This window comes from Echiichthys vipera (assembly GCF_963691815.1).
Source record: "Echiichthys vipera genome assembly, chromosome: X".
Lineage (NCBI taxonomy): Eukaryota > Metazoa > Chordata > Actinopteri > Perciformes > Trachinidae > Echiichthys > Echiichthys vipera.
In genome coordinates this window covers 27,842,960-27,854,099 of record NC_139825.1, presented here as the reverse complement: position 1 = coordinate 27,854,099, position 11,140 = coordinate 27,842,960, and the positions used below count along the sequence as shown (strand labels likewise).

Genomic DNA, 11,140 nt, shown 5'->3' with positions numbered 1-11,140 from the left:
AGAAGCTAATGTTTTTTCCGTTCACTTTACTGTGGTGTTTTTCTCTGTTTTTCCGAGGCATAGCTTGGAGACGTCACGTTGGAAGCAGGCTGCAGGCTCTGCTCTGTGATCGAGCTTGCTGCAGGCTCTGCAGAGGCCGCAGCACTGAGGGAGCCAAATGTGTGTTAACTGGGACGTGACACGACACAGGCTCAGGCAGGTCCCGGCTCACATGCAGAAGTTACAGCAATTTCACAGTAATAATAGAAGCCAAAGAATAGAACTGCATTCCAAAGGTGGGTGTTTATTCAAGCTTTAAAAATGTGCAAGACAGCAGAGAATGACTCTGTAATATTACAGAAATAGCTTTAATGCAGGAAAAAGCTTATGGAAAAATGAATGCATATGGTGATCTGCAGTAATAAGAACTAACTATGCTGATTTTGCATACAATATGACAATATGATGTAATTACTGTATAGGCAAAGTTTTAATTTTGATAAAAAACAACAACACAGCAGACAGAGTCTGATCCTGTTTTGTGCTAGACACTAACAGTCTGTTATTTTGGCCCCCAATGAGGTAGTTTTATTTATACTTTTTGGGTTTGCTAGTAACGTTGTGTGTTGTACTGAACAGAGGAAGTAGGGTCTGACCTAAGAGGCCCTGTTTGGCCATGAGAACCAAAGCAAAGTCCTCTGGGATATTTCGCTCTGTGTCATCTCGTCTGTTATGATTCCCATGAACCTCACAGTGCGGTTTATAGTAAGCAGAAGAAGAAAGCAGCTGTGTGGTTTCTAAATAAAGCTTGTGTGATGATTGCCCGATTCCACTTGTTCAAATCGTATCTGTTCACAACAAGTAGAATATTGCAATGTTTAATACTACGGAAGTATTTTAATGCTGGGAATTCATCCACAAGGGTCTGTTGGTGGAAACCTGTATTTTATTAATATATCAGAATCAGAATATGAACAGCAGTGAGCAAATGACCCTGGGGATTCATTTTCAGTTCTGGCTATAACGGGGGAGTTTTTCCCAGCTATTTCGTAGCCAAAAAGAGATAAAAACAAAACAAAAAAGAACATTAATCGCATTTGTTCTTTGTCAGCCCCCCCCCCCCCCCCCCCCACACACACACACACACACACACACTTCACTTCCTGTCTTCGTTCTCTGCTAGCTGATAGGTTAATAGGAGTAGCCTTCATGTGTGTGTATGTTGATGTCTCAGCAGTCATGAGAGGACTCCCTCTTTAGTAACATGAAGTGATACGTTGAGTCTCTATCTGCGATGGAGCCTTTTTCCAGCTGTGCAGCAGACAGGCTTTTAATCGTCGTCTGGTTGTGTGACAGATATGGAGGGCCAAAAACTGCTGGGAATCTGTCCAATCTGTCCCAATTTTAAACTATGCACAGCTTCACAGACATTTTGTTGAATAAAGCTTTTCATGAACATCATTACACAATGTAGCCCTCCTTTTCCCTAAAGGACACAACTGAACATGAAATTTTGCTTTCACTGCAACATGAAACCCTGAGGTTCTGAGTTACGCAAGCAACTCTGTGAATTTTTCCACTGGAATTCATCCAGAAACCAAAGTAAATTAAATTTATTCATTACTGTTATCTGTCAGTTGATACCTCAGACTTAAGTGTTTTTTTTTAAAACCATGGTTTTCCCCACCCACTCCTGCAGTTTCCTTTCTCTCAAATGGAAATCTGTGTTCACTGGAAGCATCACATCATGCCAAGTTGTTTCTAGCTAAATGTCCACATTATGTAATTGAGCTCTTATTTCCCATTTAGAGTGTTTCGTAATGTGTGGAGGCAGTCATAGATCTTTTTTTCTTAAAGGTTTCATATTATGCTAACTTTCAGGTTCATACATGTATTTTGGGTTTCTACTAGAATATGTTTACATGCTTATATGCTCAAAAACTCATTCTTTTTCTCATACTGTCTGTCTGAATATACCTGTATTTATAAGATACCGGCCCAGTCGGTGGATGTCTCTATAGTGCCCCTGCTCTATGTACCCAACAGCGTAGCTTCATGCACCACTGAGCAACTTGCATAGGAATGATAGGGGCCCCCTCCTAAAACGCTGTATCCAGCTCTGCATTGTCTTTGCAGCCAGGGCAAGACTGTAACGGCACTGTAGCACCACTTTCTACCCATATATATTATAGTTGTGACATCATAACCGTACAGTAGTCCTGACAATCTGTTACAGACACATGTTCTGAATAACGGCTGTGTGCATTTTTCTGTGGATTGAGCGTTTTGATACTTTCACAGTATTTGTACAGCATCTTGACCTGCTTTGTAATAAAAAAGACATGGAAATCTCACAATATGGGACCTTTAACAAAATGAAAAGAAAATCACATGATTTTGGAACAAAACATTTTTTCTGAAATCTGAAACAAGCTTTGAAACTTTCTAGATATTGGTATTGACATCTGTGAAGTCTAGTGTGCAGCAGGTAGGCTAAGCACTTTTAATCTGTTTAAATGTGATAATTGGACAGAAAAGGTCACCATTTCTTGTCATTTATCCACTCATAATTTTCTCCCACTTGTTGTTTTCCTGGAGAGAGATCTCTTTACACTGTAACTCTATTCATACATTTCACCTGCATGCACTTGTGCTTTTCACATATTTATTCACATCAGTGCAGTGAAGGGTGGTCAATGACATCTCAACATCCCTGCATTAAAACAATGACTAGAACAACTGTGTCGTTCAGACAAGGGCATTCAAAGTCCACTTAGATGATGCCTAACTGTCAAGTGAGATAAACGTATGGTCATTTTTTTAAGTACACAGTTGCAGCTCTAATTAGAGTTTGTTGGTATCAACACACGAATCTCAGAGATGAGGAGTTTACCAAACTTAAACACATGGCCTATCTTCTCCTTCTGTTTACTAAAGTGATAATTACAACATGGGAGTGAGGGATTAGTGAGGATGGGTTCATGCTCACGGTGGTAGTCTGGACTATCAGTGAGGACCAGGGGGTAAAAAATGTGCTGCTTTTACAGTAATTAACAGATTTGTTGTGTGTCTGCTACATTGGACTGGGCCACCCTGTAAGTATGTGACGCCTCAGCAGATCTGCTTCATATCATCTTGTGTTTATGGCAACTGGTACCAATATCTAGCCAGAAAGTCTCACTCGCTATAATCAAAATGTGGCTGGCAACCATTATTCACCCTTTAGAGTTTGAAAGGTAAGATATTTTATTAATCTGTGCTGGCTGGCACACCGCTGAGCACTCTTGCTGGAGCTTCCTTACCTATGTGCCCACTTAAAAATGCCTCATTAAAGGTTGTTGATATTTGTTGACAAATAAATGGTGGCACACTCACACAGTAGCTCAGTTTTAATGGGTACTTCGGCATTTAAATATTAGGCTTTTTTGTTTTTTTAATCTTAGCTATGCTAACACACACGACTCCTGTCCACATACCTGATAAATAATGGCTGATAGTAGTAGTAGTCTAAACCAGAGTGAGATCAAAAGCCGCAGAAGGAAGAAAACGACTAACTGCAATTCCCTTTAGGTAGGATGAAGTCACCGTAAAGTTTCCAGGAAGTCTCATCTTCAAGTGTAGAAAGAAGCCAGTACGATTTGCATAAACACATGTCATTAGCATGCTTGCTTATTAGTTTGAACAGTGAAAATTACAGCTAACCTTTAAACTGTATGGTGCCATTTTCAGACTTATTCTTGACATAATGTGATAAATTCTAGACTCGATAAACACATAAAGCACATTTATTTGTATATAGAGTATATGTATATTTAAACTGATAAACAGCTTCAACAACTCTTCCAAATTCACATTTTTGTCTGTCACGACTGTGTATGGTTTAATCTGACAGGATTGATTGCTCATTAAAATATACGTTAACGTGACCTCAGTTTACAGTAGTGAGGAATCAGTTTCTTACCATTAATGATGCTTTACATGAACTTCTCTCCATACTTAACGTACACGGCAGGCGCTCCTGCTTACAAACACAGTGGATTATGACAAAGACTGTGTGCTGTAGAAATGAGTAATGGCTTGGACCGTTGCTTTCTCTCCCTCCCCTTCTCTCATCCCCTTTCCATGAATGATTTTCAGTCAGCTGGGGAACGTGATATCGATGTTCTTAAAACAGCTGCAGACCTATGGAACCCAGTATGTGCTAAAAAGGGGTGAAATCAGCAAGCAGAGTCAGAAAAATCGCTCTTTGCAAAGATTTTAAATTTTTCCATCATGGGTTGTCACACACTTACAAATACCCCCTGCGAGGTGAGTGTTACAGCTGTGTTCTGATAAGAGTTCACTGTATCCCTGCTGAGCGCTCAATAGTGTGCCGCAGTGACATACCACCAGGAGACCTAGATAAGCAGGCAGGAGACGAACGGCACCCACTAAGAACCATCTCTCTTCTGTAACCTCCCATGCCCTCTGTATCAGAAATGATTGGTGAGGCTGACTGCAAGCAGGGACCGTGGGAAATCCCTTTTTTGGGGAATATTCTTTATCTTTACAAAGTCTGGTGCTATTTCTCCTCCGAATTGATGGATGAAGCGAATATGTAAAGGCAAAGGTGAAGTGATCATTAGCTTATCTCGGCACATATGTCACTCTGTGCATCAGTGTTTTTGTTACTTTCCCAGAACTAATAGTACCATTAACCAATGTTTGTGGATGAGTCGGTACCACCTGTGAGGCCACAATAAGAGCAAGTTAAATGAAGCAAGGGGCTGTTAGTGCGATGTTATGCTTCATAAAGCAAAGGGGAGAGCAAACCTGCGCTCCATTTGCAACCCAGCTGCTTTGCCTCTCTTCACCTCTTTCTGCATGGACACATGGGGAATTACCTCATCAGGCACACACAGCACTCTGTTGATACTGACTCCGTCTCTGGCCTGTAAAAAACCTCCATCGCCCCGTTTAAAGCCTCTCGAAAGGATTCGAGTTAATGTTGAGTAAGACGAGATGTATTTTCAGTGTCTCTGTATCTAAGCAGCACGCTCCAAAATGTTTTCTAAAATGAACCTCACAAACTCAAATGCACTTATTAGTCCTGGAATCACTGCAAGTCTGCACATCTGAGATATTATCACGTTTTTAATTTATCTTTTTTTTATTATGCACCAATTACACTCAAGCGTGCATCTACAAACTCCATCATGCCTGCCCAGAGTATTACATTTCTAATGAAAACAAATGAGCCCACATTAATTTGCTTTACTGCACAGACAGAAAGAACTCCTTTAATCCTGCAGTAAGGAGTGACTGTCTGGCAGTAATGAGCTGTAACAAAACTCAGATGGCTGTGGCAGAAGCTTCATTCAAATAATAAAAATTCAATTCCGGGAATTCAGAATGATATCAACCAACCAACCATATCCTGTGTCACATGCAATACAAGAATTATATAAACAAGAGTATGTAGAGTTTAAATTGTGAGATCATCTTTATTTGTATTAGCTCAGTCACAGCGTATAAAATGTGTGTGTGTGTGTTTTTGTGTGGGGGGGCTCATATAAAAAATCAAGTGTCTCTGAAGTATTGTCCATTCTGTGCATGAATGTCAGACGTAGCCAATGATATCTTTGCAGATTATGGGCTGCCGGCTGCGTGACTTCATGAGGGCTGCGAACTGGTAAAAATCTGAGTCCATCTCATTAATGCCTGAGTGAGACTGGTGGAAAAAAGGAACTTTGGGCTGCGATGCCACGACTGGACAGGACAGACGTTTTGGAGCGTTTGCCGATCTGTTAACATGAGCGGAGTCTGTGGATCTCATCTTCACTCTGTCCTCTACGCTCTTAGAAAACCCAACCAGTCTCCTCCTCATGTTGACAAAGAAACCTCTTCCCAGCCTATTTCTTGAATTCGGTTTCCGCTCTATGGGCTCGGCGCAATCTGGCAAATCCATCCAGTTCTGTATGAGGTCTGCAAAGCTGTTGTCGCCGAGAACCAGAGGTTGGCGGTTGCGTCCTCTGGTCAATAAAGAGTTTGTCCAGTCCTCTGGGTCGACAACCTCAAACGATGTCCACCTCTCCAGACAGGCGTCAGACGTGGACTTGGGTCGGACGCGACCGCTCGGCGCTCTGTTTGTTCGGAGGCAGGCAGATGATGACACCCGCACATTCCTAGTCCTCCTGAGAACCACCCCTTCATCCTGCCAAGATGCCTCAGAGTAGCCCGAATCAAACTCCAAACTTTTCTGACTGCTGGGAGAGCCCAGGCCCAGTCTGAGGCTCAGGCCCAGCCGGCTATTCGAGTCGTCTTCGTCCTCCTCAAGAGGACTCGCCAGGCAGCAGGCTGAGTCATACGTACTAGACGTGCTGGCATCAGACATCCGCAGGCAAGTGCGCTGCTCTCGCTGCAGCGCTCGCTGCTGACATGCACGCGCCACTGCAGAGTGGCGCACTAAAGCCGGAAGCTGGGTGGTAAGGGGGCGTCTGGCTGCGGGGCAGGTTTTCCGTAGTTGTTTCAGGTCTTGCAGTGACCTCATCATGTACTGCATATGTTCCCGTAAGCAATCACTTGAGTCACGCAGGCATAGCTGAGAAGACAAAAGAAAGAGTCAGATAAAAGTTGTCAATAATCACACGCCATGGCACATGAGCTTTTTTGGATAAACAGCAGCTTTATCAATAAGACTAAGTAGAGTAAATGCAGAGTTTGTGGGCACGCTCAGGCTTGCAGGCAGTACATTTCTACCTTTGAGAGAAGACCTTTTCTCTTATTGTAATCTTGAAGGCCAGCCACACAAAGCAAATGAATCTGTCCGTTAATTTTCTCAACCACGCCAACAACACGAGTGAACGCCCTATTTTCTTTGACTCAGGCGTGATTCAGCTGAAACCCCAGACAGATGTTATTACACGGAGAGCTGCGCTAAGGTCTAACCTCAACTATTTCTCTACATACTGAGACAACTGCAGGAGCAAAGTAAAAACATCTGCAGTATATCATGTAGTAACTGGGGTCTTGTGGATCTAGATTAAGCTACAGGGGTTCTGCCTCTTTAAGGGTGCAGTGTGCCCGCCTATGAAATTCATCAGTGACGCGCTGAGGAAAAGAATACTCCTGTTTCCTCTCTGACTCACTGTGCTGATTGGTCAGAATCAGCACTGTGAGCAGTGGTGGCTCACTCCCAAACTCAAACAGGGCTCAAGAGATCATGTGACAGCATGTGTGAGGGAGTTTAAGAGTAGATGTGAAGCAAAGGAAGAAAGATGAGCTTGCATATTCTTTATAAAAAAAGCCTGATCTTTGGATTTATATGGGATAATACGCAAGCACAGCTTCCCTATATGAGTTTGTTTGCTTCTTTTATCAGATTCGAGAACGGCGCTGGAACTTAATGTGACACTTTCATTAAAAAAAAAACAGACTGAGCTGACAGGGAGGTGAGATATATGAAAGCTCCAGAGGAGAACCACAGGATGTAGGTTCATATGTGGCCATATAGAGGTCACATCCATTACAAGCCAATTTAACTAATGTCAGTATACTAACCTTTGAACCTGTAACGACCTCTCTGCTCTGAGTCTACACTAAACTACATTTAAGTTTTTGACCCTGCTGCAAGACCTTCTGTCCCCAAGTTGGTTTTCATCATAACTCTGTGAGATGTTGCAAGAACTTGAGAAAGAACAAACAAAGCAGTGCGTGCAATACATGTGTGAGAAAAAAATAAATGATGTGTTATGTAGCCTAATGAAAAACAGTGAATGTCAGTTAAACGTCTCCGTATGCTGCAGAAACAACTGTCTATTTATTCCAACAAAGACGTTGAATCACTACAGGCATCTGAGCATCACTGACCGTTCAGCCGTCTGCTGGCACATGTTTTCTCCATATTGGAACTGATCTTCTATAGTAATATTTTATATGGAATATCCAGTCTGGGATAAATGCGCATCGGTCTTTATGTTAAAAAAACAAGTATAAAAGAGATTATAAATAGAAAACGAACTCACCATCTCGTCTCTTCTCATCCGTAAAACTCAAATCCTGCAAGAAAAATGATGAACAAGTTTTAAAACAAGACCTCACGGACAACATCGCTCTATAAGAAATCACTTCTATAAAAAAGTAGGCAACAAAACACACTCACTTCTAATGTGGCAGTCTTATGGAAATCATATACGTCCCAGGAAAAAAGAGGACGATGTTCGTTCGGGCGACAGTGTCACCAGTGGGGATCCCGGTCCTGACTCTTAGAACAGAGGCAGATGTGCGACTGAGTGAAACGTTCAACCTCTGCTCGCCTCCTTTTTTTATTTACAGCTCCGCGCGCAGCAGCCAGTTACAGCGACTTGCGTCTGAACGAGCCAATCACAGCGCAGGAAACTCAGGCACAAGCTCATTTACAAACCCACCTCTGCGTGCAGCCAAACACTACTACAGGGGATGCAAAGAAAAATCCCGAATAGATTCTTTAGACCACCAGAGGATACAAAAAAATAGCTCAGCGGAATTGCAGGAGATAATCCGGAACAGTTTTGTAGACTTGTATTCTAAAAGCAAATCTTTAGGCGAAATATCAGCTTAAATCTTAATACCTGTGTTTCTCTGGTCATGATCACAAGAATGCAATTTTATTCTGTTTACGATCATAGAATACAAAGAAAACCATCAAATATCGGTGGTGGAAGAAGTACTCAGCTTTTACTTAAATAAAAGTACTTATTAATAAATACTCATATAATAATATATTATTGGATTATAATTATTGATATTTTAATGTAAATATAACCTTGCTGTAGCAGCTGATAAAGGTGGCACTGTTTTACTTTATACACTGATGTGTAATTTAATCTATAACAATTCATGTTATTTGATTTTTTGATAATATTTTGTATTAATAATCTGGATCTGTAAAGTAACTAAAGTTGCCAAATAAATGTAGTGGGGTTAAAAAAGTACAATATTTCTAATGTAATGCAGTGGAGTAGAAGTATAAAGTAGCATGAAATGAAATTACTCAAGTGAAGCACAAGTACCTCAAAATTGTACTTCAGTATTTACTTGAGTCAATGTTACTTTACACCACTATCAAATATTCACACTTGAGAAGATGGATCCAATGGGTTTTGGGCATTTTTTCTTCAGCATTTAATCAAATATCTGTCAATTAACCTATTAATTAACAAACTAACTGTATAAGCTCATTTATGATGCACATGTGTGTGTAATTGAAACTTGTGAAAATGCTAATGCTTCTAAGATATAGTTTTTAATTTCCCATCACTTATTTTTCTTTTGCATGATTGTTTTAAAGTCTCATTGCAAAAATCCTAACCACTGCACTCCTTTTTTTGCTGCTTGCAATTTGAGTAGATTAATAGAAGCTTGTCCCTCTGGGGGCTTATTGTAAATCACTTCAGAGCATAAACAAATGCCTAAATGTAAAGGTGATAATCTGCCCCCTAACTGGGCATTGAGCCTGTCATTGTGACAGTCGTTGGCCACTCGACCTTCCATTCACACTACTCAGCTGGGTTTGTGTTTATGTAGATCTGATAGGAATGCATCAGTTCATTGGTGTTGAGGGTTAGTCCAGATCGGATGGCCTGCTGTTCAAGTGCAGATTTGTCTCCACAGCAAGTCCAACATTAGCATACAGGTACTGCGACATGTCCAAACCTGCTAAACCAACTTGACCCTCACACATATGTTTTACACTCTGCTCTGATTTAACTCTTTCAGGGAGATTTTAAGCTGCTTAAGACAGAAAAAACTGTCCTTTGACTTCCCCTATTTAATTCTCTTTCTAATCCTTGTTCATATGCAGTTTCAATACACAGTGTAGGCTACTGTACAGTACAGACTAACCTTAGAGAGGGCAGGTTCCTTGGAGCTTTCACCTAAACCAACATTATGTTCCCAAAAAACACACACACACAATGAAGGATGGTGCCGCCTCCACTCTAAAAGCCAGCAGCCCATTCACTCTACATTATGCATTAAGTAATTACACAGGGCTGCTAATGGAATGATTTCAAAGGGCTGGCCATTATTCTGAGCATCTCTGCTGATAGGAATGCCTAATGGTTATAATTATAATATGAGAACTTGAACCCAATCCATGGCCATTAAGGTCACTGATGAATAGTTTACTCTCCTTCTTTATTATACTTGATTTTATAATTCAATTACCAGTTTTCTCTTGATATTGCTATGTGTAAATATTGCAGTTGTGATGGTCATTTAGCCCTTAGATAATCAGTATTTTGTTCTGATGTGTTCAGCAGAAACAGCTCCAGGTACAGTAGGTCCGCTTAGGTCCACATCATCTGGATGATGTTTAAAGCACCAGATTTACTGTTTGTTTGTCACTGTTATTTTCATGTCTGGTTTTGGGTTTGAATCATTAATTTTCACAGTAAAGTTTAGTACTTAGGGTTAGTTGACTAGTTGACAAAACTATTTTGATAATAAGTAAAACTGTAAAGTAATTTCATTGCAACAATGTTAGAAAGTGCCGTTTAGTATCTCAAATATGGAGATTTTCTGCATTTCTCTGTTTCATATAAAACTGAATATCTCTGGGTTTGGGACTGATAAATCAAGACATTTAAAGACATCAACATGGACTTTGAAATGCTGGGATGGATATTTTCACTATTTTCCGGTCTTACGTGACATGACTAAACAATCAATTCAATTAATTAACTGAGAAAAGAATCCACAGCCCCGTTTCACAGGTGTTACGGCAGCTGTGGCTTAGAGCTTGAATGCATGACTAGAATAATTGATTTAAGAGAACATTTCAACATGAAATGGTTGTCAGTTGATGCTTTAACAAAAAAACTTGCCTTGAAGAATTGTACTTTGAAAGATTTACCAAACTAAACACAACAAAACGTTTTATTTTATTGTTGAGTGTGCAAAATCTGTAATGTTCTGTGTCTCTGGGGGGCTGGAGGACAGAGTGGGTGAGTCTTTCACATACAGAACTGCAGTGCCCTCTAGAGAAAGAACTGCTAAAGGGTTTTTAAAAAAGGGATTCTAGTAGATTCTGGGTTGATCTGCTGCTGTTTTTATTTTTAATATATATAATGTATATATATATCACACTGGTAACACTTTACAGTAACAGTACAACTCATGCAATTAAGTCTAGCTTAACTAA

The 11,140-nt window shown here is 40.5% G+C and overlaps 1 protein-coding gene across 1 annotated transcript; it reads right to left on the bottom strand.

Annotated features, from left to right (window-relative positions):
- Positions 1-5,097: 5,097 nt before the first annotated feature.
- Positions 5,098-8,244, bottom strand: LOC310966047 (PAK4-inhibitor inka2-like). The gene is made up of 3 exons (XM_083939844.1): positions 8,120-8,244; positions 7,983-8,016; positions 5,098-6,559 (listed from the first exon to the last, which is right to left on the bottom strand). Exons 2-3 carry the CDS (start codon positions 7,998-8,000, stop codon positions 5,579-5,581), a joined length of 999 nt encoding a protein of 332 aa, XP_083795970.1. The 5' UTR covers positions 8,001-8,016; positions 8,120-8,244; the 3' UTR covers positions 5,098-5,578.
- Positions 8,245-11,140: the final 2,896 nt, after the last annotated feature.